This window comes from Cydia strobilella, chromosome 12, assembly GCF_947568885.1.
Source record: "Cydia strobilella chromosome 12, ilCydStro3.1, whole genome shotgun sequence".
Classification (NCBI taxonomy): Eukaryota; Metazoa; Arthropoda; class Insecta; order Lepidoptera; family Tortricidae; genus Cydia; species Cydia strobilella.
Genome location: NC_086052.1, coordinates 10,601,560 through 10,629,506, shown reverse-complemented (window position 1 = coordinate 10,629,506; position 27,947 = coordinate 10,601,560). Strand labels below are relative to the sequence as shown.

At 38.3% G+C, this 27,947-nt stretch overlaps 2 protein-coding genes across 2 annotated transcripts; one reads left to right on the top strand and one right to left on the bottom strand.

The window, feature by feature from the left end:
* The first annotated feature begins 354 nt into the window (after nucleotides 1-354).
* Nucleotides 355-15,163, top strand: LOC134746074 (cytochrome P450 9e2-like). Its single transcript, XM_063680299.1, has 9 exons — nucleotides 355-743; nucleotides 1,425-1,576; nucleotides 2,615-2,738; nucleotides 3,007-3,125; nucleotides 7,170-7,348; nucleotides 8,744-8,823; nucleotides 10,002-10,217; nucleotides 13,364-13,615; nucleotides 14,068-15,163. Exons 1-9 carry the CDS (start codon nucleotides 488-490, stop codon nucleotides 14,223-14,225), a joined length of 1,536 nt encoding a protein of 511 aa, XP_063536369.1. The 5' UTR covers nucleotides 355-487; the 3' UTR covers nucleotides 14,226-15,163.
* A 535-nt stretch (nucleotides 15,164-15,698) lies between these two features.
* LOC134746073 (tRNA (cytosine(72)-C(5))-methyltransferase NSUN6) lies at nucleotides 15,699-26,619 on the bottom strand. Its single transcript, XM_063680298.1, has 7 exons — nucleotides 26,490-26,619; nucleotides 26,096-26,294; nucleotides 23,323-23,479; nucleotides 20,618-20,825; nucleotides 20,017-20,310; nucleotides 18,626-18,807; nucleotides 15,699-15,856 (listed from the first exon to the last, which is right to left on the bottom strand). Exons 1-7 carry the CDS (start codon nucleotides 26,592-26,594, stop codon nucleotides 15,745-15,747), a joined length of 1,257 nt encoding a protein of 418 aa, XP_063536368.1. The 5' UTR covers nucleotides 26,595-26,619; the 3' UTR covers nucleotides 15,699-15,744.
* Nucleotides 26,620-27,947: the final 1,328 nt, after the last annotated feature.

Here is a 27,947-nt window from a genome sequence, read left to right as displayed (position 1 = left end):
ATAATATACCATATGTCATTCTGACAGCCGTGACGCCCGTGACATTCTTCTAAATACACAAAAACACGTTCTACTTCATCGTTAGGTTAACTTTATTTATATTATTTTTGTCATTTATAAACACTATATCAAAATAATGTTATAGCATTAGCATTATTATTGGTTATTTTTTGTATATTAGAGACAAACAAAATAACAAATAAATAAAATAATTATTGCAAATTATGCCACCTTATTTGCACATTATGCTCTCTGTTTGGTTTTCGAATGTTCTGAATGCTATTGACAACTGTCTACTGCTGTCTAGTGTCTACTAGTTCCAAAACATGAAAACATTACATTCATTGTGTTTACTCTTCTCTTTAATCTCTTTCATGTAGCGATTATCTTTTCGTATATTTCAACTGCATTCGATTCACTTTTCGGTTCGACTCGACGCCGAAGCACGCTTAATTATTTTCACAGTGCAAGTGTTTACGGCCGAATTATGCAGATAAACAGTGGAACAAAACAAATAATATTCTTCGTGCTGGAAGAATGGAAGCTTATATTATTTCTGACCCTAATTTTCGGTGTGTACATGTACTACACAAGTACATTTGAATTCTTTGAACAAAAAGGGATCAAGTTCATGAAGCCGTATCCTGTAGTAGGTAATTTGGGGTCACGGATGATGGCAAAAAAATCGTTTCATGAATTCCAATATGAGATCTACAACTTTTTTAAAGGCAATCCTTACGGAGGTGAGTTGGACATTTCGTAAACTAGTGGCTCCGTGAGCTGTAGACCTCGCGATAAAATTGATAAGCTTAAAACATGTAAAAATAAAAAATACTTGCTTTGTTGAGTCACAGTCCTTTATGCCAATTTCTACAATTATTATTCACAACGGCGGGACTTAATCGCGTAAAATAAGTCTTAAATTTACCTTGAACATTTCGAGGACGGCGGAATTTCTACCATTTTGAAAATTTTCCAAAAAACGAAACAGAAAAATTATATGTAACTACTGAACCTGCTCACAAAATTTCACCAGAATCGGTTGAGAATTGCGACCTGTAAAGTAGAAAATCCGGACATAAGAAGGCCGAAGTTGCCTGAGTCAAAACAGAGACCTTAGTTAACGCTTCGGTCAGTTACTCAATTTGACTTTTATTTAAAGAGATTAATAATATGATACCTATTCAGGTATATAATAACATTGTAAAATCTTATTATCAGTGAGAGTTGCACACCAGCACACCACACAGAAAGTTCCTTGACAACTTGATAATTACAAGTTTTAAGAAGTTACACCTAGGCACATTAAATGTAATTGATACTAGCATACAAAACTTTAAAAATATTTCAATGAATGAGGTATGGTAGGATTGGTAGGAACACAATGATCAAATTAAATATAAATACCATGTTTCTTTTTCCAGGTATATTTGAAGGAAGGCGACCATGTCTGTATGTGTTGGACCCGGAGCTGATCAAAGCAATCACAATAAGAGATTTTGAACATTTTGTTGATAGAAATTCTTTAAATAGTAATGAACCAAGATACTTAAGCCAATCTCTCCTCAATTTAAAAGTGAGGTTTTAGGTTTATATCATCTTATTTTGTTGGTCAATAAAATAGTTCAGTGTCCAGTAAAAAGGGTTTTGTGTTGGGGCATACATTCAAACCACCTTGCCTAGTTTGAGAAATTAAAAGCCATGCCCTGAGCCGGAAGGCGTAAAACCTCCTTATATGATCATATTTTTCTAAGAGACGTTGATATTCGTAGATGTGGAAAAAATATTTGTAGTTCTTGATTATATTATCTTTAATAACATAGCTTCCGATACATGAATTATGACACTTTGCTCGATACAATTAATTCCCAAAGTAACTTCTAACTCGGACTTTTAATCAAACTTTACTGTATACATATATATGTGTATATATTTATTGTATTTGTATGTATATATGATTTTCAAGTTTATATAAATTGTTAATTTATACGTATATCGGCACTTCCCGTTCAAAGTTGTGAGTACTTAACTTTCCTGCTACCCAAAGGTTGTCTGGAAGAGATCGCTTTTTAGCGATTAGACCGCCTGTTGTTACCTAGTCTTAAGCTTGTATATCGCTTTCTGTGTATTTGTTTAACTTTATGGTGCACAATAAAGAATATTTTCTTACTTTACTCCGTTATTTCTTGTGACACTATAAACAAACAAAAGAAGAATAAACAATCTTAACTTAATTGTATTTTGACAGCTAACGAATTTCGATATTGTAAGGCAACGTTTTTAAAATAAATAAAAATCGACAAAATTCGATCAAAATTGACACTTGGCGCGCATGGTCTTTCCCGTTCTTTTTTGCGAAATGTGACAGTGATAGCGGCTATTCTAAAAGTCTGGCCCATTAGGCAAGCTGGATTTAAGGGCCGGCCGGTTCAGACAGACTACAACTTGTATGGAAACTGCAGCCGATGTTGCAGTTGGCATGCAGTCGGCGTGCAGTTCTCATACAAATTGCAGTTGGGTTGCAGTCCGTCTGTATCGGCCCTAACTTGCAATTGTGTATGTTTGACGCCCTAAACATTATACAGACCTAACCAAACGTTCTTTATCATTGTAGGGTTCCGAATGGAAAGGAGTTCGCAGCACACTAACCCCAGCATTTAGCTCTGCCCGGTTAAAGTATATGCTGCCTTTGATTGAGGTGTGCACAAAACAAATGGTTCAGTTCTTGAAGCAGTATGGTAAGTTACATAACATACGTATAAAATTGGTATTTTGATAGTGAGAAAAAAATAAGTTTGTAGTATTAAGTACTATTATATTATAAGATTATTATGAAATGTTGCCTCGCTGATTATTTAGCGGTTTATCAATACCAATTACGCTACATTTCCACTGGTTATGTAACTTATGTACCATCAGCCGCAAAAGTGCATGGCGAATTTATCAATGAATTCATTCATAATTTCTCCATGCAATTTCGCAGCTCACTGTACCTATTGCTTTTAGACAAACAGGATGTTGAAATGAAGGACACTATGGGACATTTTACGCTGGAAGTTATAGGTGCATGTGCCTTTGGGATCAAATGCGATGCTTTGACTGATGAAAATGCTAACTTTATAAAGGTTAGTATATTGTTTAACTAAAAAAACCGGCCAAGTGCGAGTGGACTCGCGTACGGAGGGTTCCATACCATTACGCAAAAAAATCACTTTTGTTGTATAGGAGCCGCACCTAAATATTTATTTTAATCTGTTTTTAGTATTTGTTGCTATAGCGGCAACAGAAATACATCATTTGTAAAAACTTCAACTGTCTAGTTATCACGGTTCACGAGATACAGCCTGGTGACAGACAGACCCGTTCTGTCTTAGTAATAGGGTCCCGTTTTTACCCTTTGGGTATGGAATCCTAATAAAAACTGCGCTTTATTATGGCTTTATACCGACAGTTAGCCTTTTTTTCGCGCTAATGTTTAAAATTGAGAAAATACTGGTCAGTTTCATACGTTTCGGCCAGTTGGGCAGGTTCAGTCAGAGCAAATATAGAGTGACGACCAAAGTGGACAAATATATCTTAACACACCTGTTAACAAAAAAATAAGGATGTGTACCGAATGTACCGATTTGCCCACTTTGGTCGTAACTATCTATTTGATGCTGGCAGTATCTACATCTTGGAGTTCTATTGGGTCAACTATTTTTTAACCGACTTCAATTTCATAGAAGGAGGAGGTTCTGTATTCGGTTGTGGCTATTTTTTTTTCTTTTTTTTTATGTATGTATGTTCACCGATTATTCCGAGACCCGTGGTCCGATTTGAGTAATTCTTTTTTTGTTCGAAAGGAGCTACTTCCAAGTTGGTCCCATATTAATCTGGTTCTGATCTGATGATGGGATCCCTGAGGAATTGAGGGAACTCCTCAATTTTTAAAGGCACATGTATGGTGATTTGGGTGTTTTCATAAGCAACTTGAGCATTTTCTCTCGAAAACGACCAATTTGATGAAGTGGACCTGATGATGATGATTGTTTTGAAGATAGTGATGATGATTTTTTTTAATGTAGGATGTTCAGCGATTACTCCGAGACCCGTGGTCCGACTTGAACAATTCTTTTTTTTGTTTGAAAGGAACTACCTCCAAGGTGGTCCCACAGTAATCGGGTGCTGTTCTGATGATGGGATCCATGAGGAATTGAGGGAACTCCTCAATTTTTAAAGGCACATGTATGGTGATTTGGTCGTTTTCTTAAGCAACTTGAGCATTTTTTCTCGAAAACCACCAATTAGATGAAGAGGAGCTGATGATGATGATTTTTTAAAGTAACTCAAGCATTTCCTCCCCAAAACCACCAATTTGATGTAGTGCAACTGTAGCCTAACCACGAGTTTGACACTAAATATTCTTCGTAACTTACTTTGTACACTACCTAGTCGGCTCATAAGTTCTGTCACTGGCCTTTAAAATTTAAATTTGGAACTCCTAAAACAAAAACCGTTCTGCATTTGAATTTCGAATCTTTATTAAATATTTGAGTAGTATAATTTTGCAATTTTCTGTTTTCTTCAACATGGAGTGGACGCTTAAAGATAGCCGTACCGCAATAATTGCACTATATCGTTGTGGTCACTCGCCGACTAAAATTTTTAAGCTACTTGAAAATTTAAAATTCTCTCTAAGATTTGTGTATCGTACCATAGAAAGATACAGTGAGGTCTCTAGTTTAAATGACAAGAAAAGAAGCGGTCGTCCGCGTACAGCTAGGACTCCAGCGGTTGTACAAGCAATTAGGGCACGCATTGCCAGAAATCCCGCTAGGAAACAAAAAGTTATGGCCCTCCAGATGGGTTTGAGCAAAAACACGGTGAAAAGAGTGCTTAATCAAGACCTGAGACTTCGTGCTTATAAACGAAAAACTGGCCATCTTCTCAATGGTCGGCTTAAAGCTTTAAGGCTTAAAAGATCTAAAGCTTTATTGAAGAAGTACGCTAAAAATAAGCACCGTTGTATACTGTTTTCGGACGAGAAAATTTTGACATAGATATATATATTCTCTCGCTCGCAATAGTAAAGAAGCGTCTAATAGCATTCACCGTATTCAAAGAGGTCATCACCCTTCATCTGTGATGGTTTGGCTGGGAGTTTCTTATGCGGGCGTCACTAGTATGCATTTTTGTGAGAAAGGAGTAAAAACTAGTGCCAAAGTGTACCAAGACACGGTGTTGACTAATATTGTGAAACCACTATCCCATACGATGTTTCTAAACCAGCATTGGGTTTTCCAGCAGGACTCTGCTCCAGCCCATAAGGCAAAGTCTACACAAGCCTGGCTCGCCTCCAATAAAATCGACTTTATACGGCATGAAGATTGGCCCTCCTCTAGCCCAGATCTTAATCCTTTAGACTATAAAATATGGCAGTATTTAGAGGAAAAGGTGTGCTCAAAACCTCATGCAAATCTAGACTCGCTGAAAAAATCTCTTGCTACGGCAGTGGCCAATATCGACATGAAAGTGGTGCGTGAATCCATTGACGACTGGCCACGAAGACTTCAAGCCTGTGTAGATAATTATGGCGGTCATTTTGAATAAATGTTATACATTTAGATTCTCTAGTTTATAAGCTTTCAAACGCTGTACAAATTATACGGAATAAACTTAAACTTTTGATTGTATTTGATACTATGTATATGACAGAACTTATGAGCCGACTAGGTAATATGCCAGTACGAGCGAGATGCATAAACAAAAAGTTACGCACACGATAGCGAATATATCAATGTCAAACTCGTGGTAAGGCTACTGATAACTTCCCTCGTATGTGTATTATGATTTTTGATGTAGGTAGTGTTGGAAACAACCAAAGAGACTGAGAGGTGAAGGTAGAGGGTATTAATGTTTGGGGGGTTTGAGGTTGGGGGTTGAGGGGAGGTGAGTTGATGGGTCGGGGACTGATGGGTTGGGAGTTAAGGGATTGGGGGTTAGGGTTGAGAGTTAAGGGGTCTGGGGTTAGGGGTCGGGGAATGGCGGTTGAAGGGTTGGTGGTTTAGGGTCGAGGGGTTCAGTGATCAGGGGTTGATGTGCTGTGAGGTTGAGTGATCGGGGGGTTTGAGGGATTGGGTCAGTGGCGGGGCGGAGAATGGATTTAGTGACAGGAATAATTTCCCAGACGGACTCGAGGAAAATTCTGATTATTTAATAAAGTTTACAAATTTACAGTTAAACATGATTATGTTTTTCATTCATGCGTCACGCTCTTAACAATTTCTTAAAACTAAAAATGGAAAAATTTAAACTTATAAAAAAAAGATAAACAGACTTCAAAAAGGATAAAATAAAATATTATCCTTTTTAGGGTTCCGTGTTTAAGTATATGCGTTACCAACTGATATGTTTGAAGTCGGTGCCAAGCCAAGTACTCCAAGTAGTAACAATACCAGTCAAAAATAATCAGCTTTATGTCTATAAATCCCATTACAACTGTACAAATATTATAAACGTGAAAGCAATTATGTCTGCCTGTTTGTTACCTTTTCATGGCTAAACAACTGAACCGCTTTAGCTGAAATTTTGAATGAAGGTTCCTTGAATTGTTTTATATTTTGAAATGTAGTCAGTTCTGGATAAGCGACAGAAAATAACTCAGTCCCAATCCCACACTTGCGTGCTATGACTGTTCAAGAATTAGTAAGAAATGCTCTTTAAAAAAATACGACGACAAAACGTATTAGATTTACACTAACGTGCCGACAAGCATGGTACGAACTGCGCCAAGAAGGTTCAACCGTGTGTTCTGTTCTGAGGTGTACAGAAAGTTCGTTTATTGTCGTCGTGTAACGCTGCGTCTTACATATAGGTATCAAAGGATTAATTAAGGCGCCGTGCCGCGCCGCTTCGCATTCGCGTGTTGTTCGCCTACGTAGTACGCTGCGTTAGGTAATCCAACGTACATACTTATATAGCCGCATCTTTATCTAATTGCACCAAAATCACTATGAATATATGGTTTAAAATTTGGCTTGGCACCGACTTCAAACATATCAGTTGGTAACGCATATACTTAAACACGGAACCCTAAAAAGGATAATATTTTATTTCATCCTTTTTGAAGTCGGTTTATCTTTTTTTTATAAAAGTTTTTATTCTTAATTGCATTTAATAAATTACAGATTGCAGAAAAATTCAACTATATGTCCAAGTCTAAGAGAATGTTGATATTCTTTTTTCTAATATTTGCACCCAAAATGTTGAGGTATTTCAATATATCTTTCATGAACGAAGAGAGTACAAGAGAATTAGTCACAATACTGAAAACTGCTAAGAAAGAAAGGAGATCGGGAGATTACAAGTAAGTTTTTTGCCAATAAAGTGGTATTCAGAATTAACTAGATTAAACTAAACTCACAAAAAAAAAACTTACTTATTTATTCATTTTTTTCTAAATTTAATTCATCAAATAAGTAATTAAGTCGATAATGATATAACACAAACGGTCGCAAACGCCTGTTTAATTAACTCTTGATACCGCTTTAGCATGAATATGCTCTTTCGAAATAAAATCCATGTAGGTATCCTACTCTAAAATCAGGTAACTTTAGTCCACAACTTACAACTATGGTCCAAGGACCAAGTTCAAGTTCCAGTAAAATATGTACAAATATTGCTCGGCATCAAACTTCAAGACCGAAAGAGGACCAAGGTGCAAGACGTCGGATACGTCATTATATACCAAACTTAAATGGAGCTGGGCGGGACATGTTGCCCGACAGAGTGATGGCAGGTGGGCCAAACGGAATGGTGGCCGCTTTTAGACGAAAGGAGTGCCTGTCGTCCGTTGGCTCGTTGGGTGGACGACATTCGGAAGATTGCGGGTAACTTCTGGATGAGATTGGCTCAGGCCGGGATAAGTGGCGTACTCGAAGAGAGGCCTATGCTCAGCAGTGGGCGATGAAAGGATGATATGATGATGATGAATATACAGAAAGCATTTTAGTATATCTAAGCAACAAAATAAATGTAACGAGTACAAATAAAAAAAGACTCGTTGACAATCAACGTTAAAAATTGGACCATAGTTGTATTATAGGACTATAGTTACCTGACTTTACGGTACGTAGAATCGTAGATGTCGATGTCGTCATTTTAGTGGTTAGTATATGTGATGAACTTGTAATCAGATCAGTATAATCTCTATTCCTACTGGTTGTATAAGTACCTATATTGTAATATAGATATAGTGCAGTCAGTTGCAATAATTTTTTGCACAGGGAAGCCTACAAAAAATATGACAGTATTTTATGATTTTACACGTAAGCTTGTGTCTGATGTTTATATGCCTTCCTTTGGGCAAGATCTTATTGCATTGTGACTTTACCTAGTTCCCAGTATAACATTGATTAATTGTGGCACTTATTCCAAAGCATATTTGTTTATTTTACTATCTTGTTTTATCTTATCATCTAATACCTACCTGGCCAGACTATGTGTGCAGTGTGCATGCATCTATTTAGTAACTGGGGCAATAATATGACTCGATGTATGTTTGTCTTATGATATGATAGTAAAACTTTATACCTATTCCTTTTTTTAGTCGTTATACCGAATATTTATCAAAATTGGTCATGTAGTTTTTAGTTTTTTTAATACGTGACACACCAAAAACACAATACATACTTGCAAAGACTGCTGAAACCACGGGACATTACGTATGATGAAAATTTTCTCTGATTTTTTTTTGTTTTAGGAGAAATGATTTCTTGCAGCTGCTCATAGACGGAGGTAATAAAGAAAATATTGATTCGGACGGCACAAAATCAGGAACATGTGAGAATTAAATATAACTTTTTTCTTACTAAGGGCCAGTTGCACCAGCCAGTTAATAAAGTGATCAACGTTACGCAGCAGAGATCTATGAAACTTCGTATACAATAAAATTTTGCGAACTTAATATAACGGTGACAGATGGTTTGGTGCAACTGACCCTTAGACCAGTATATTATTTTATACAATCGTGATATGAGCTTTTCAGACGAGTACCGTGTTTAGGCCACGAAGCTTGCTGAGTGGCCTAATGAAGGTACGAGATTGAAAAGCTTGATTATATCACTATTGTATTCATTACTTTTTCTACGAGTCATCTAAAATAATACTTTTTCTACTATAAAACCTAAATAATTAAAGAAAATTAGGTACCTAAGTATCTCAGTAGTACAAAAGACATCAACGCGTGCATAATATATGAATAATTGAATAGGTATTACTCATGAAATAGTAGCGTTGGTGTCTTTTCCACTGGACCGCGGCGCCACGTGATTGGTCAAATTCATTATAGTTGACTAAACCGTTTCGAAATAAATATTATAGTCGAGTTGGGAGCCCATACATGAAAGTACCCAATTACAGTTTGGTATACGAAATCTTAATTCAACCATTACAGTCGAACGAGTAGAAAAAATACTAAAGACAACTCTCCGAACAAAGTTGAACGTATCAACTTCAAGGAGTTTCTCTCTCATAATTTTATTTGTTTTGCGAAACTCTGTCCTCGTTTATACATTTTATACTAGTAATACTAACATATAACACTAACTTTTTGTTGATCATGACGATGGTTTGGGATCATGCATTAATTACGTCATACGTTTAGGGGGAGGGAGGGAGTCCAGAAAACGTGACATATTGTGACACGGGGGAGGGGGAGTCACAAACTTTGTGACGTCACTTTAACTTCACTTGTAGCTGTAGCCGAAAATTGTTTTGATTATTTGTATTTGCGGTACAACTAAATATTTAGAAACGATATATAATTTTTATTCGTAAAATTTAGAGTGGTGTTTTGAGTTTAGAATGACTGTGTCTGTCTGGTATTGATATTGACATGATTCAACAGCTCGCGCATGGATGCGTCGTGACTCGTGTCAAGTTCGTACCTATCTTAAATATCGTAAAATTACTGCTCCTTGGTAAAATTACAAATTAAAAAATTAATTTTATATTTACAGTGCTGGATGATGACACGATCGATGCACAGTCTCTGCTGTTTCTCATAGCGGGGTACGAAACGTCCAGCACGTTACTCTCATTCGCCATTCATATGCTGGCTACCAAGCCAGATATCCAAGAAAAGCTTCGAGCTCATGTCACGGAACTTACAGAGGGAAAGGAGATGTCTTACGAGCTGCTATCGCAGCTGTCTTATTTAGAAGGATTTTTATTGGGTAAGTGATTCACCTAACCTGCTGTCCGTCTACGCCAATCCATTTGTCTGCGGGTTCTATCTTATATAAACAGTTATAGGTCGACAGTTGAAATCAATCAGTACACTACATAATTCCGAAATTTTTTATTCCGAATTTTAGAATGTCGAATTTTATCATTCCGATTTTTAAATGCTCGACCCATCAAAATTCCGACTGTCATAATTACGAATGATGAAAATCACGAAGATTTATATTTCCGAAAACCCAAAAAGCCGAATATTGTAAATTCCGAACTACATAATTCCGACTATAACAATTCCGATGGTGGCAAACACCGAATTTAACATTTACGATTTTCAAAATCACGAATTCGGAATTGCCCTTATTCCGAATTAACGTGATTCCTATTTTAAATATCCCAATTTTTAAATTTCCACTTTTCTGGCAACAGTTCGTTTTCTTGGGGGTCGCAGTTCTAACCTAACCTAACCCACTTTTCTGGCAACAGTTCGTTTTCTTGGGGGTCGCAATTCTAACCTAACCTAACCCACTTCTAGCAACAGTTCGGGTTCGCAGGTTCGCAGTTCTGTCTAATTTATTTATGCCGAATTTTTATGCCAAAAATATTTTATGCCGAATTTAACATGATGCGGCACGACAGGTACCCGTAATAATTACTAAAACGTGAGTCTTCATTTGAATATCACGGATTTCATTTTTCCGATCTTGTAAAAAACCGAATTTCTGAATACCGAATTATTTTATTTCCGATCGGACAATGATTTTTCGGAATTTAGAAATTCGAAACAAAAAAATATTTTCGGAAAAGTGTAAAATCGGACCTTTAAGCTTTCTGTCAAGTGACAATCGGATTTTAAGTTTTCGGAAATACCATATTCGTGATTTTATTCCATCGTGTTTTTAAAAATCGTAATTTTGATATTTCGGACTTATAAATAATCGGGATTATGAAAGTCGTGGTTATAAAAATCGGAAAAACGTATTTCGGAATATAAGGGTGTTCCGATCAAAATCATGTCATCCAAATCGGTCCTCCAGTCAAATCAGTCTAAGCATGACGCCGGCGGCGGGCAGCGTCTGCCCCTTTTTTTTGTTTTCGGAGTGGGAAATGCATCTGCCCCTACGACTTGTTGATGGTCATAGCGAAGCAGACGCTCACGGGGACCTGTAGGCGCTTGAAGCGGAACGGGAAGTTGCTCGGAATGAGAGGGATACGCGGGATGAACACGGCTTCTCCGGCGCCACACTCCGTCAGGATCTGCGCCTACATATGTATTACGTACGATGTATTTGGGATCACAATCGAACTCGCGCTGGCTTGCCGTTTCAGCCGAAAGCGAAGCGAACTGCCTGGCTAGAGCGCCACTGAGTCTCTCACCGTGGTTTTTCTCTGACGACTCCTGAGACCGTGCCCCTTGTGGCCGCAATGCATTGCGAGACATTCGCGAAAGATTCGATTTTTTTCGGGAAGGCATGGTAACGCGTTTAAAGTCCCAAATCGTTTGACATTTACTGAAAAATGTTTTTATTTAAAGTACCCACCTTCGTGATCATTATTAAGAGGAAAGGGCACGGCCGCTTCTCCAAACGCAGTCTCCATTTTTTTGTTTAAAAACTACCCTATGTTCTTCCACGGGACTCAAACTATCTCTATACCAAATTTTATCTAAATCGGTTTAGCGGTTTAAGCGTAGAGAAATTAAAAAAAGTTTTTTCATATTTTTTGTGTTTTCACTCGGAAATGGTGTCATTTTGATATCATAAATGAATTCGGCATACCCGATTTATACAAAAACGATACCTAACTTGGCCTAGTAGCTAAAATGATATAGTTATCAAGATAAAGTTTTTAACCCCTTTTTCACCACCATAAATTTTTAAAAACGCTGAAAGTAATTTTCTTGCTTTTTAATATAATAACGTTTTGCAAAGTTTTAAGTTCCTAGCTTAAAATAAAATTTGCACCCCAAGACAAACTTTCATCCCCTTTTCAACCCCCTGAGGGGTTAAATTTCCAAAAACGTCAAAATTAGTTTTTTTGTAATCGTCTATCATACCTTTCTAAGAAGTTTCAAAGCATTTGTAATGGATTCAAACTTTCAACCCCCTTTTAACCCTGTTAGGGGACGAATTCTTGAAAACGCTAAAATCACTTTTCCTGTATTATAATAATATGCCCATTATACAAAGTTTCAAGTAACGCACTCAAAAAAAAAATTGATCTCCATACAAACTTTCAACCTCCATTTCACCTCCTTAGGGGATGAATTTTCAATAACGCTGAAATTAGTTTTCTTGTATTTCAATAATATATCTTCTTACGAAGTTTCAAATTGCTAGCTTAATATAAATCTTGAACCCCATACAAACTTTCATCCCCTTTTTAACCCCCTTAGGGGTAAAATTTCTCAAATTTTTATAGCCTATAACCTGGCCGTGGATTTTTTCGACAGATTAGTAAAGTTTGCATCAAAATCCGTTCAGCCGTTTTCATTAGTTGCGCGGTCAAATAAACAGACAAAAATTCTAAAACCTGTTGGAATGTGTTCTGTTATCGATTCTAAGTATCCCCAGCCAATTTTTTTTCGAATATCTTCCATGTACAGACTTTCGGCCCTCTTCCGCTTTATTATATGTATAGATTCCGGTTTTAGCGAACTCGATTTGTGTCAACATACCTACTTGACCTCTTGTCTGTCGCTGACGCCGACTAGAATAACAACTTATTCAGCCGGTATTGACATCTCTGAATTACTGATTGTCTGATAATAGACTTACATTTATGTTAATAAAACCTAATTGCTACCTTTATTTATCTTGCTATGTTGGTATATAACTATAGAGTTATGTTGGTTACTTTCAAACCTCAAGACCTGTTGCTGGTATTCGATTTGTTATCGGGCATAGTTTTAAATGTCCGCGTGACAATGCAATATTATGATGACAGCTGATCTGATGATAAGGGCGCTATCACACTAGCGAACTGCCAGCGAGTTGAAAGCGAGGCGAGCGCCACTAGGTGTCCACATATTTGGTTTGTTAGAATCATTTCGTCGAGTTGTGTAGATGCCCGTTAAGAAAACAGATGGAGAAAAAAACTAGTATAAAAATTAAATTTTGTCAAAAAAAATATGTTGCTTCAGAAACGTTACGATTGTTCCCGCCCGTCGCCCGAGTTGATAGAGTTTGCACCAAGAAATACACGCTACCCGGAACACCAGTAGAAATCAACGTAGGAGACGTGGTCGCTATACCAGTGTACGGAATCCACATGGACGCTGACATTTACCCACAACCGGAGGAGTTCAGGCCGGAGAGGTTCATGGGGGAAGAGAAGAAGAATAGACCGGCTCACTTGTTCATGGCCTTTGGGTCTGGGCCGAGGAATTGCATAGGTACGTCTTATATCATCACCAGCATATACTTCTACCTACTGAAAGAGGGTTTGTTTAGTCACACTGGCCCTAGTCAAAATGGGATCTCAGAATTCAATGAAAGCCTAGAATATAGTATCACTTTTTCGTCATGAATATTTAATTATGATAAAACACTCAGGAGTTGGTATAGTAGGTACAGTCGCCATGAGATTTGCCATTGTTAAGGCGTTAGAATGCGTGTTCAGACTTCAGATATATTTGAGCACCTCGGCCGCTCCGATATATCTGATGGTGACGGTACCTATCTACTAAATGTTGCCTTATTACCTTGATAACAGACTCGTGTGCAAATAAAAATCACCGTTCGCATAGGTATCTTCGACCTTTGACCATTTACTTTACTTACCTACGAAGAAACCACTCTCAACTTGCAAGTTTAATGTTTAATATTTTTTTCTATTTATTTACAGGTCTACGATTCGCCATGTATTCCGCAAAATTGGCCATGGTCTCGCTTCTGAAAAACTTCAAGTTTTCCACTTGCCCGAAGACTACGGATCCCATTAAATTTGACAAGAGGGGTATCTTGCTGAAGGCAGATCTGTGGGTCCGCATCGAATCCCTGTGATTTATGTGTTCTGCATACGGGGATGTGGAGAATTGTGGAGTTAGATTTATTTATTTTAGATATGGTTACGGCAAATTATTAAAAAACTGTAGTTAAAAGTAATGGCGTTAGTCATAAACGCGTTACTGGCCTGAATTAGCTATGAATCGTTTGTCTTTATCTGTCATTTTGACTTGTGTATTTGTAAGAAAGGAATCAAACATAATTTAACTAAATCAGGCCCGTAGTTTTATGAGTAAGGGGGGTAAACCTCTAGCAGATTTGTATAATTTTTGACATCGGTTTTGAATAGTGCACCTTTAATTTGTAACGTCAGTGATATTGTTGTTTATCATGATCATGACGCAAGGAGATTACACCTATCAAATAATTTCGAGAGGTAGCTCAGTATTTCGCGCCACGAGTTTGACACTGACATATTCGCTAGCGACTGCGTAAACCATAGACATAGTATATACAAGTAGTTATAGACGCGCCACCGAGCGACCGGGGGTAAGAGAAAGAATATTCATATAAAATTTAGGCAGCATAAGATTTTTTCTCTTTCACTCTTATAAATTTCGCCATCGCCTCCTACCTATGATGCCACCCGGTCGGTGATAAGGACAAAGCATGGCACTATTTTCTCTTTCCTCTTATAGGAATCGCAATAATCTTTCTCTATCAAAGAGTGTCAGGCCCTTGGCGTAAACTAACTCACAATGCAACTTCCTCGTACTGACATTGGTGCAAACGAGATGCGTTCGAGTTGACGCAGCATTTAAGGCCGCGTAAAACTCATGGTGAGGATGCAGATCACAGATATACAGGGTGGCTAAAAAATAAGTGCATTTCCGTTGCCAGGGAGGTTTTGGGATTATACCGAGCAACTTTTACTATGTGCCCAACCACCGTGCATTTAAAAAAAATGGTTAACCCCTTGAACGGCACGCCAACCCAGGTAGCAAAATGACGTCAGCACGTCATAATGACGGCATTATGACGTCGCTGACGTCATTTTGCTACCTGGGAATCGTGCGCGGCGCGTCAGTCTTGTCGCAATGCACGAATGGGCTGTAGCCGCGCGCCTCAGTTGACGTCTTGTAAGCTATTCTTTAAATAACATAAAATACTGCAATATAGGTATTAGAATTTACAAGACATGCGTTTATTGTGTATTTGCTTAGATCATTTAGTTGAGAACTGTTTATTTTGCCAAGATTATTTTACAATGTGATAGGGATGTGGCTAGTGATGTCCGTATTTTGCATTTCCTAAAGGAGCCCACTGACTATCAGTCCGCCGGACGATATCGGCCTGTCAGTAAGAACAAAGATTTGACAGAGTTCCGAACAACTGACAGGCCGATATCGTCCGGCGGACTGATAGTCAGTGGGCCCCTTAAGAACAGCATTTTTTAACTGAGCAAACTACAGATTGAAAGTAATTATTTAATTAATATTTTATTTTCCCTGTTAGGTATTAAATATGAAATTATAGCCGTTTTTATTACGTACACGATTTATTTATGAATTGTAATTTATTCCGTTTTGATGAATTTTGCTATGAAGAATCCTATTGTGTCTTTATATATGGGATGTGTAGTTGGCCTTAGACAGTCTTCTTCAGGTCCAAATCTTTGTAGCATTGCTCTGTAACAATAATAGTTACCATAAATAAAAAAACCTTGTGTCATTCTTAAGAAAAATGTACCACTTTGGCGGTTGTTGATAAGGTACTAATGACATAGAAATGGGGTGGTATATTTTACCTGATTGTTTTCAATGTGATGGTATGTGATAAATGACTATATCAGTATGTCATATAAAGTATTCATGTAATGCTCAGAGCTCCGTAAAAGTAGCCTTGTTTTGAGTACAATAGAGTACAAATTTCAAGTTATTACTTATATAGTTCAAAGGTGCATCTTATGTACCTATTATCGAGATTAATTTCAGTTTTATTGGTAAAGAGTTTATTTTAGATTTAAAATGCCATAAAAATATTCTGATGCCATTGTTTTTGTATAAGATTTCTTCCATCATTTGGATACTCTAAAGTACAAAATGTACAGAATATCCTAATTTGGTAGTACTCATTCAACTCGATTATTATTAAATTACAATTTACTAATTCATAAGACAAATACGACTATTGAATCACATTTTTCTAACGTTCATTCACGTTAAGTTAATGTATTTTTACATGGGTTCAATAAAGGATTATTATGGAACATATTTATTTATATTACTACTACCACCACTTATACCACCTAATAAAAATCGGTCATAGACCACAGAGCAACATAGACCTACATGCATATGCATAAAGTTCAATTAAAATTTTGACACTTCGGTGACGTGGCATCTGGATGACTGCTTTTGTGTTTGACACGGCGTCGAAACGGTTAAAGCTGGAGTTACCATGGTTACCAGTACAATTTGACACTTTGTTAACGGTTTAACCGCTTAACCCAGGGTTATGGGATTAGGGGATGGTGCAAGTGGGCCTAAGTATCCTTATTTGTAAATCTATAAAAGCGTTGTTTTTATATATTAGCTACTTTATACAATACTGTATACAAACATAATACGTATAATAAATATGTATGCCTCTTCAACAAACTGTTATCGTAGTTTGGCGATCAATATTTGTAAAAGTTTTATGTACTTTTTGGTACAAAAATAAAACATTATCAATGCGGCACGATTAACTTCAGTCTCATTAGGTAGGTAGGTAGGTTATTGATCGGGGCAAAACATTACATCCCAAAATCAAGTCAGTTGTTCCATATACCCGCAGCTCAAGGAATGACCGAACGAGATGGTTTTAAGGAACTTTCGGTAGAAGTAACAGAGAAAGCGCTGTTAATGTTTGTCCTTGTCATAGTCTTACTATTAATTACTGCCTCTATTATATTACCTAGTCGGCTCATAAGTTCTGTCATATACATAGTATCAAATAAAATCAAAAGTTTAAGTTTATTCCGTATAATTTGTACAGCGTTTGAAAGCTTATAAACTAGAGAATCTAAATGTATAACATTTATTCAAAATGACCGCCATAATTATCTACACAGGCTTGAAGTCTTCGTGGCCAGTCGTCAATGGATTCACGCACCACTTTCATGTCGATATTGGCCACTGCCGTAGCAAGAGATTTTTTCAGCGAGTCTAGATTTGCATGAGGTTTTGAGCACACCTTTTCCTCTAAATACTGCCATATTTTATAGTCTAAAGGATTAAGATCTGGGCTAGAGGAGGGCCAATCTTCATGCCGTATAAAGTCGATTTTATTGGAGGCGAGCCAGGCTTGTGTAGACTTTGCCTTATGGGCTGGAGCAGAGTCCTGCTGGAAAACCCAATGCTGGTTTAGAAACATCGTATGGGATAGTGGTTTCACAATATTAGTCAACACCGTGTCTTGGTACATTTTGGCACTAGTTTTTACTCCTTTCTCACAAAAATGCATACTAGTGACGCCCGCATAAGAAACTCCCAGCCAAACCATCACAGATGAAGGGTGATGACCTCTTTGAATACGGGGAATGCTATTAGACGCTTCTTTACTATTGCGAGCGTACACTCTATCATTTTGTTTATTACAGTTTTCTTCTATGTCAAAAATTTTCTCGTCCGAAAACAGTATACAACGGTGCTTATTTTTAGCGTACTTCTTCAATAAAGCTTTAGATCTTTTAAGCCTTAAAGCTTTAAGCCGACCATTGAGAAGATGGCCAGTTTTTCGTTTATAAGCACGAAGTCTCAGGTCTTGATTAAGCACTCTTTTCACCGTGTTTTTGCTCAAACCCATCTGGAGGGCCATAACTTTTTGTTTCCTAGCGGGATTTCTGGCAATGCGTGCCCTAATTGCTTGTACAACCGCTGGAGTCCTAGCTGTACGCGGACGACCGCTTCTTTTCTTGTCATTTAAACTAGAGACCTCACTGTATCTTTCTATGGTACGATACACAAATCTTAGAGAGAATTTTAAATTTTCAAGTAGCTTAAAAATTTTAGTCGGCGAGTGACCACAACGATATAGTGCAATTATTGCGGTACGGCTATCTTTAAGCGTCCACTCCATGTTGAAGAAAACAGAAAATTGCAAAATTATACTACTCAAATATTTAATAAAGATTCGAAATTCAAATGCAGAACGGTTTTTGTTTTAGGAGTTCCAAATTTAAATTTTAAAGGTCAGTGACAGAACTTATGAGCCGACTAGGTATATTCTTGCCGTTACGGGTAGACAATGACCTATTCTCGAGAATGTATTTCTACTGCTACCTACTATAAAAACAAATAATAAATCCTCTCAAGCGTGTTTGGCTTAAAAAACATTTAAAAAATTTGCGTGAAGTTCGGAATCCCTAGGACACGAGTAAAACTCCTACTTGGCCAGTTTTTCTATCAATTTACCTTTGAGCATCCGTGAGACCCGCGCAGGACATCCCCGGGCCTCCAAGGAGGGGCTCCGCAGGGACGAGCTGGAGACAGGGGAACTTGCTCAACGCCCACGCGACCATGGCTTCATTTTCTTCTTCAGTTACTGTGCATGTGCTGTATACCAGAAACCCTCCTACTTTCATCACTTTCACTGCCTGCAAAAAAAAAACACGGGCTTGAAAAAAGCGTATTGGGACATATTACTTATTTGACATACCTCCTGTAGTAGTATGTAGTATGAAAATACAGGCCAAGATTTGGATGTAAAAAACAAGAAGACTGGCAATGTCTATACGAAATCGCGTTTCTTCAATACATCTATCTATTGAACGGAAGTTGAGTTATTTTGACCAGAGGTCTAAGCCACGAACAAAATAACGCTACGCACGAATATGTTTGTTACGTGAGCGAACCCTCGAAAATGGAAGAAATGTATGTGTAACATGTGTCACTGTGGCAAAGTTGTTCCTTGTTTCGGGTTAGGGTCTCCCCACATATATCGACGCGAAATCGGCAAAAGCTGATAAAAAAAGAGCTTTATGTCTACGCAATAAGAGCGAAAAAGACGTCATTCGGCTCGGCTCGCATCGGCGACGCCTTCCGATCCGCCTAGACTGCTTTTTTATAATGCTTTTTTCCATCGACTTTTGCAGATTCCGCGTCGATATATACCTATATACCTATAAGGAAACCTCGATGCTTAGAGGCAGATTCTGATTTAATTTAATAATTTGTTTTTCAACACACTTGCTCAAAACGACGTTTTTATTCCACCGATTTTTGGCTCATAATCCTAGATATTAAACACGCGTACTCTTTCAGTGTATTATTCCACTCGTGCTTTTTCATTATATTATCCGACTGAGTTAAGAAGGTAACTGATTGCTAATAATATGCATGGAAAGGGAGCCTTCTTTAATTGGTCGGACTGGCGGGCACCGGCGCGGCCCGGCCGGCCCGCTCGGCTCTCCGCCCGCGGCCGGGGCGAGGGGCGGCCGGCAGTATGACAGATGCAACACACAATACTAACTGTTTAAACTATTAAAATTTGATTAATATGAGTATCTTTTTTTTTCTCGCAAGTGTGTTGAAAAACGTCGTATGAAACGCGTGTGCATTGGTCATTACACACATCGGCTTTCTTATTGCGCGCTCGCTTACAGCTCGCGCGCACAATATGGCCTCGTGTGTAATAACCAACTTAGCACACTTGTATCATAATGTACTATTAATTTCCTTCATGATTTGAGACGTCTTTGACGTGGGCTTACGCTGATTGGTGCGCGCGAGGTGCAATGAAAATGAAGTTTTGCTAAATCAGGATCGGCCCCATGGTCGTATGTTTAAGTAGAAATTTCACTCACAGATTCCATTAACTTTCGTTGTACAAATTTGTATGACTGCAGCATCTTGTCTGTCATTTTGTTAACTAGCTGCGGTCTTTGTCCAAGTCCACTGCATGGTCCATCAAGAAGAATTTTGTCAAAAACATTTGAACTAAAAGGAGGACCTTTGGTGACATTAGTAGTACCATTTTCTGAATAGCATTTTGTTGAGTCAAACGCATAAGCGGTGACACAAGTAACTCCATGTTTCTCACAATTTTCCTTTATTCTAGCCACTTTTTGAGGAGTTTTATCTATTGCAACAATAATTCCCTAAAACGAACATGAATAGAATTAGTCATCAATATTAGCAACATTTTTTTAGTAAAGTTAAGCAGCTCTTCCAAGATAAGTTTTTACTGCCAGTTTTCATGTGGTTTATATGTATGTATTTATTCTCTGGTTTACTGTCAGTTAAAACTCATTAATTTCTAAAAAAATACAGCTATATTCCTCCTACTAGACCGGCATCAAAGGATGTTCTGTTATCTGAACAGTTGAACACTATTTGAATGTACTGTAAATAGTAACTTCAAAAATGATCTTTTATTTTAAAAAAAGCAAGTATAGTTCTACTAACTTCATTATTAGATAATTCAGCTAAGTGTGTAGTCTTATTACCAGGGGATGCACACATGTCTAGGATGAGGTCCTTGGGCTGTGCTTTCACCACCCAGCCACAGACCATTGATGGAAGGTTTTGAAGCACCAACGTTCCTTTGGGGTATATAGACTCATTAATAACTGGTAGTCTTGAAGCGGGCAGAGTAACTTCTATAGCAATTCCGCTGAAAAATAAACAATTGTTGACATTAACCTCTAAAGGCCCATCATGCAAGAAAAACCGGCCAAGAGCATGTCGGGCCATGCTCAGTATAGGGTTCCGTAAACGTTCCGTTCCGCGACAAAATATACTTTTTGCTAAAACGGCTGAACCGATCAGGTTCGCTATAGTTTTCCTTGAAAGTCTTTACTAAACTTTACTTTCACGATTATTTGTTTATTTTTTGGACTCGTGGTTTAAAAGTTACATGGAGTGATTATTTCCGAAAATATTACGTATATCAATAAAATATTTTTGAATTCCCATATTCGTTTTGAAAGACCTATCCAACAACGGCGCTTCAGGCGAAAAAAATATCATTTCCGCTTTTCTTGTAGGGGAGCCACCCTAAATAAAAAACATTTTTCTAGTTTTTATTTTACGACTGTCGGCGTAACTTATTTATACATTCGTGCCAAATTTCATCTTTCTAGCACTAACGCGTTCACGGAGCAAAGCCGCGGACGGAGTATATATCAGGGACCGGCCCGCTATCCCTTATCGGGGTTTTATAAGGGTATTGCATAAGGCTTAACTCACCATACCCTTTGCCAGACGAAACCCTTTGTTTTGCTTTTAAAAACCCTTATATAAAGCTACCACACTTGAGTAATCGGTAGCCCAAATACCCTTACAAAACCCTTATCATCCGCTCACCAACACCTTGCATATTGCTTATAAGGGTTAGCCTTATAAAGGGCTTCCCTTTTAGCATATAAGCGTGCTAATTTAAGTCGTCTACCTTGTTCATAAAGCACACATTACTTCGAATCCGAGCGATCGTTGGCGGCGACGGCGGCGTTCTTTGACTAGGCACGTATTTTCTTTCCTTTTCATACACTACCGTAGATATATACTAATCCTGTCTCTTTCACGCAAAGGGAAACCTTTATAAAAAGCGCTTAAAGATAAGGGTAACCCTTATTAAGAGCTAGCCTTATTTTTGGTTAGCTTTTTGGTAAGAGTTAGTCAAAGGTAAGGGTATGAATGGGCTTGCAGTTCAAAAGGGAAAGTCTTTCAATGTGTTAGCCGTGTTTAAGTGTCACCTATTGAAAGGGTTTTATCGCGGAAAGGGTTGTCCGGTCCCTGGTATATATCTACGGTAGTGTATGAAAAGGAAAGAAAATACGTGCCTAGTCAAAGAACGCCGCCGTCGCCGCCGACGATCGCTCGGATTCGAAGTAATGTGTGCTTTATGAACAAGGTAGACGACTTAAATTAGCACGCTTATATGCTAAAAGGGAAGCCCTTTATAAGGCTAACCCTTATAAGCAATATGCAAGGTGTTGGTGAGCGGATGATAAGGGTTTTGTAAGGGTATTTGGGCTACCGATTACTCAAATGTGGTAGCTTTATATAAGGGTTTTTAAAAGCAAAACAAAGGGTTTCGTCTGGCAAAGGGTATGGTGAGTTAAGCCTTATGCAATACCCTTATAAAACCCCGATAAGGGATAGCGGGCCGGTCCCTGCATGAGATACAGCCTGGTGACAGACAGACGGACAACGGTGTTAGTAATAGGGTCCATTTTTTCCCTTTGGGTAAGAAAACCTTAAAAATGATGTCTGTACTGTAAATTGAAACTTCATTCAGTAAAGTAATATAGTAAAATAAAAAGGTCCATTTACTTTTAGTCAATTTAATGTGATTTTGATAAGGGGGGGTTAGATAGCTTGGTAAATTAACATACAGTAACGGAAAATAATCTATCATATTTCTTTCAGATACATTTGCATATATTTTTTAATGATTTCTCAAAAACGGCTCAAGCGATTTCGATGAAATTTACAATATAGGGGCGTATAAAAAACGACAATTCGATGAAGCTAGAGTTCATTTTGAAAATAATTAGTTTGCCCGAGTTTTTGCGGTAGCCCTGGGGGTAGTGGGGGTACTAAATTGTAAAGTAATGATGCAATTTAATTTTTAAACCAAAATCCTCGTTAGCAATCGATCCATCTAAATTTTATTGTTGGTAAGATTTCATTTTGAGTGTTTTTTTAAATAAGAAAACAATATTTATAAGATTTATAATATAACATGTATTCATTAGGGTGTGTAAAGTCTCCAATCCGCATGGTGCTAACGTGGTTGCCCACATTGCCACATGCAATGGGACGTAAGTACATATATATATATGGTCGTGATGATGATACAATCATTATTTACATGATATACATATGAATTTTCGAGTGAATGCGCGCAAAAAAGATAGATTTTTGCCGCTACTGTAAGTGCTAAAGATTAACCCCCTTATTCATAAAACTTTACAGGTCTGATTTACTTAAATTATGTTTTATCCCTTTTTTACAAATACATAAGTCCAAAAGACAGATAAAGACAAACAATTCATAGCCAATTCAGGCCAGTAATGCGTTTATGAATAACGGCATAACGCCCATAACAATTGAAATAAAAATAGGCGTAGACATAATAATCTGCAGTGTTTTAAATAATGATTTACCTGGGTGGTATGCCATCATTGAATAGCTCATGTCGAAGCATCTTTAAGTAGCCGGTGCCAACAAATACTTTCTGGCCAGTATACTCCACTTTTAGCCCTTTCTGGCATTTTCCCTCCACATCACCATAGATGTCAACTTTATCATTGATACTGCAACCTATAAATTAATATCTATGATCATTAGGAGTTCAGAGTAAAATATAGTATTAATTCTAAACTAAACAAGAAACCCTATTTTCAACCCCTAGGGATTGAATTTACAAAAATCCTCAGCATCCTAGTATGCTTAGCAGAACTCCACAACATTCAATTTGATAAATATAAATAAAAAAAAATATATATTAGGGGACATGTTACACAAATCAACCTAGCCCCAAACTAAGCAAAACATGTACTATGGGTGCTAGGCGACGATATACATCTGTATATAGATAAAATACATGGAAAATACCCATGAGTCAGGAACAAATATTTGTGTTCATCAGACAAATAAATGCCCTTACCGGGATTAAAACCCAGGACCATAGACTTCACAGGCACATGTGTTTCACATTTTAAGAATCCAAGATCTGTAACAGTTTTATTTGGGTGTGTGTTCTAAAGATAATAAATAATATATAGGAAAAAAAGTGGGACACTGATAATTTAAAAGGGACACTTTTTTATTGTCTATTTAAAAATACAAAGAAAATGTCTTAGTCTTTATTATTATTATTTGTATCTCGTATAAACTCACGGGTATATACATCCCGGTCATTTGATAGGCGTGCGTGGGGATACAGATCCAAAACGTAGAAGCCCTTTGGAGAAGTTTGCTGTTATGTAATACACCTGCTAGAACCCATTCACGGGTACAAATAGATACCCGTAAATCGGTCCCAACAGGCGTAGGGGCTATTATAAATACAGTGAAAAAGAGTGCCGGTTATGGTATTGAAGTTTGGCTGGTCAAAAGATTGGGCTATTGCTAAGAGGTCCGGACACCTGCCATAACAATGTCTGTACACGTTATCGAGGCAGGTGGTGACTCGCCGCCGACTAGATGGGCCCCTGAAACTGCTGTCGTGAAGACGGCTCAGGGGTGTCGAGAGGTGTGCGCTGCTTTCTACCCATTGGCTGTTACCAGCCACTGTGCCAACTCGCGTCTTATGCATCTTTCACTTCCACCCCTGGAGCATATAGCTCTAGCGACTCCTCTCTGGACGGCCAATGAAGGCAAGCCAGAGCTGAGAGTCCTGCAGGTCCCCTTGGAGTCCACTCCGACCGATGAAGACACGCCGGAAACCGAGACCCTGACCGACTCTCGGGAGCACTCGGGTCCTTGGGGTCGTTACCCAACAGCTCGCCACAAGCTGCCCTGCGGACTTATTATTATTATTATTATTTGTATCTTCGTTACAAACTCTCGGGTTTTCAGGCCCGGTCATTTATAAGGCGTGCGTGGGGATATAGATCCAACACGTAGAGGCCGTTTGGAGAGTTTTGATGTCATGTAGAACGCCTGCTGGAACTCATTCACGGGTACATAAATAGATACCCGTAAACCGGTTTCAGCAGGCATTGGGAGCTATTATAGAAAAGTGGAAAGAGTCCTGGTCTATGGCTTAAATTTAGGTGGAATATAATACTGGGCTATTGCTAAGAGTTCCGGACACCTGCCATAACATTGTGCTATACAGTGCTATCGAGGCAGGCGGTGACTCGCCACTCGCAAGATGGGCACCTGATGCGCCATCGTAAAGACGGCCAGGCGCAACACCGGCGTGAGCGGCTCAGGGTGTCGAGAGGTATGCTGCGCTTTCTCCGAAGTTACTCGCGGCGTTATGCCCTTTAACACTTCCACCCCTGGAGCATATAGCTCTTACGACTCCCCTCTGGACGGCCAATGAAGGCAAGCCAGAGCTGAGAGTCCTGCGGGTCCCCTTGGGGTCCACTCCGACCGACGAAGACACGCCAGAGGCGGAGACCCTGACCGACTCTCTGGAGCACTCGGGTCCGTGGGGTCGTTATTATTATAGCCTCTTTGTTTCCATACTCTTTTCAATTATTTAGTTTCTATTTCAGTTTTTAAATTTGGTTAAATAGGTTTTTAAGGTGTTGTTGTTTCTGTTGATTTTTCTTTCTTGGGGTATGGATCCTGTTTGGGTAAAGGCCTCCTCCCATTTCTTCCATAAATATCTATGTTTGGCATTGTACATCCAATCTTAGTCTTACCACTGAGTTATTATTGCTATAGCCTCTAAGACCCTCCATATAAAGTTTTTCAATTTTTAATTAGAACCTTATTCTATAAGTATATTGGAACGAATTTCGTTGTTTTACAACGCAGTGAAACAAAAGAAATGCTACTCTATTTGTTTCAGCAAAAGGTTCAAATTAGATTGCAATGAATATGTACATTTTAATGTACATTTAGACTCACGAGGATAGATAGACGACATACCACACAATGAAATTGTCACTACCACAACCTTGTACCATGCGACCAAAACGTCGTAAACGCCGTAAAATTCATGGCGCTTATGAGTTTTGGTCGCAGGGTTCACGCTCCGCTTCTATGGTTTGATGCTAAAACGGCAGCACCTCATGGCGCAAGGCGCAAAGTACTGGTTCTCTGTGCCGATGCCGGTTCTATACATCAATGAGTCTTACTGAATCTTTCTATTCATAATTCATAATCAGATCATCGCATAATTAAATATGAATACACATATATATGATTGAAAGTGATGGTAGTCAAATATTACGAAAATTATAATATAACAAAGCTAACTTGGTGGAAGCCCCATTACTCCTGGAGCAAACACATGAGCGCCCCTCAGTACAGCCGCGGCGCACAGTGCGTCTACTATCACTATCACCTCACTATTACCACTCGGTTGAACGTCGGTTAGCCACTGTTCCACAACCAAACAATCCTGATAGAGGCAGTAGAACTTTGGTATTGCTGGTAATTTTAAACTTTTACGTTGCTGAAAATAAACCTTCCAATTAGTTTTAACAAGGTTTTAACAATAAAAAATATAGTTTAGAGTTTTGAATGATTCACGGTTCGGGGTTCGGTGTTCGGGAGCTCACAAATAATACAAAAGGTAATCACGGTCTATATCCCGGTCAATATAAGTCTAGTGAAATATAGTTTAATTAAAATTATTGGCAATACTTACGTTTTCCAAGTAATTTTCAAAAGTTTTGATATCATATTCTCGTGTTTTGTTTATTCTGAAAGTTGTATACTTTGGAGGCTGAGACAGCCAGGTCTGAAGCTCCATATTTCATTGACGATTATTAACTAAGAAGAAACTTACACGTGTTGGTCGTGTTGTTTTTTTTAGGCCTCATACTCACGAGCGCTTTTTCAACGCGCGTTAAAAAAGCGCTTCAATCTGCCCGCACGCTAAATTCGATTTAAAGACCAAGGCTAAAGTTAAAAATCCAACAACGCTTGATAAAAAGCGCTACCGCCATCGCGTGAATAAATACCATGAAGTTATACATCCGTGATAATTACACATGTTTCCATTTGTGTCATTCAAACGCTTTTTTAACGCGCGTTGAAAAAGCGCTCGTGCGAATGGGCCCCATTCGCACGAGAGCTTATAAAAAGCGTCGCGTTAAAACCCGACGTTGGGGCTTTTTACCGTTTCTAATATTTGCGTTCATATGAACGCTTAAAAACCACTTGTGACTCGTACTCCCTGCCTTGGGCACGTGTAGTAATAAAAACACGCTTCATTTTTAAGTACTACATTTGCGTATTCCGGTAAAGATTTAACATAGAGTAATGGTCGAGACTAGACTTCTAGAATTAACAATTCGGGATCGCGCTCCCACATAATTATTTATTACGAATTCGGCACAGCCAAACAGCCAACAGCCATGATGATTGACACCTAAGGATCTTAAGATTGACACTTGACAGCTAACTGATAGCAGGCAGCAGCGCCGAGCGCCGGCGCTTTTTTAACGCTTGTGAGAACAGATACACGGAGTTCCGTATGCTCAATTCAATTAACGGTCAACGCTCAACGCCGAAAATCGAACACTTCGAACAGTGCTCGATAAACAAGCGCCGCGCTAAAAAACCGCCCTCGTGTGAACACATACATGGTTATCCATTTGTGTCATTCAAACGCTTTTTTAACGCGCGTTGAAAAAGCTCTCGTGAGTATAGGGCCTAAGACGCTACGTGAGTTAATTTACGAAAGACTATAAAAAGGTACCCTAAACGCGAATACTAGCGTCACAAATTGGTATTATTGCGTCCGCACCCCATTTTATCGGCAATATCGGTCATAATCGGCTATCGATTTCGGCGAGTCAAATGGCGTTTGAGTCCGCGTCCGCACGGCCTGATTTGATCTGACAATTTAATCAGATTGGTGAAAAATTGTCCTCGTCTGGACAGGCCTAAAAACCCCAGAAATTTTTAGTGCTATCAACAATGCGTCTCAATATTATCGATATCGATAAAAGTTCGTAAATAAAGGTAACAAAATAAATAAATTCGCGATAGACCCGATTATAAATGTGATTTAATAAATATTAAATTGTATCTAGCGCAGAAATTATAATGCAATAATGATTTATGTACATAGCACATTTAACAAAGAGATAACGAATGC

Coding starts and splice junctions, on each gene's coding strand:
- LOC134746074 (XM_063680299.1), top strand. CDS start 488: ATGCAGATAAACAGTGGAACAAAACAAATAATATTCTTCGTGCTGGAA. Junction 744..1,424: donor TAAAGGCAATCCTTACGGAG/GTGAGTTGGACA, acceptor TTCTTTTTCCAG/GTATATTTGAAGGAAGGCGA. Junction 8,824..10,001: donor CGGCACAAAATCAGGAACAT/GTGAGAATTAAA, acceptor TTATATTTACAG/TGCTGGATGATGACACGATC.
- LOC134746073 (XM_063680298.1), bottom strand. CDS start 26,594: ATGGAGCTTCAGACCTGGCTGTCTCAGCCTCCAAAGTATACAACTTTC. Junction 26,295..26,489: donor TTGAAAATTACTTGGAAAAC/GTAAGTATTGCC, acceptor GTTTATTTTCAG/CAACGTAAAAGTTTAAAATT. Junction 18,808..20,016: donor AACGAAAGTTAATGGAATCT/GTGAGTGAAATT, acceptor TTTTTTTTGCAG/GCAGTGAAAGTGATGAAAGT.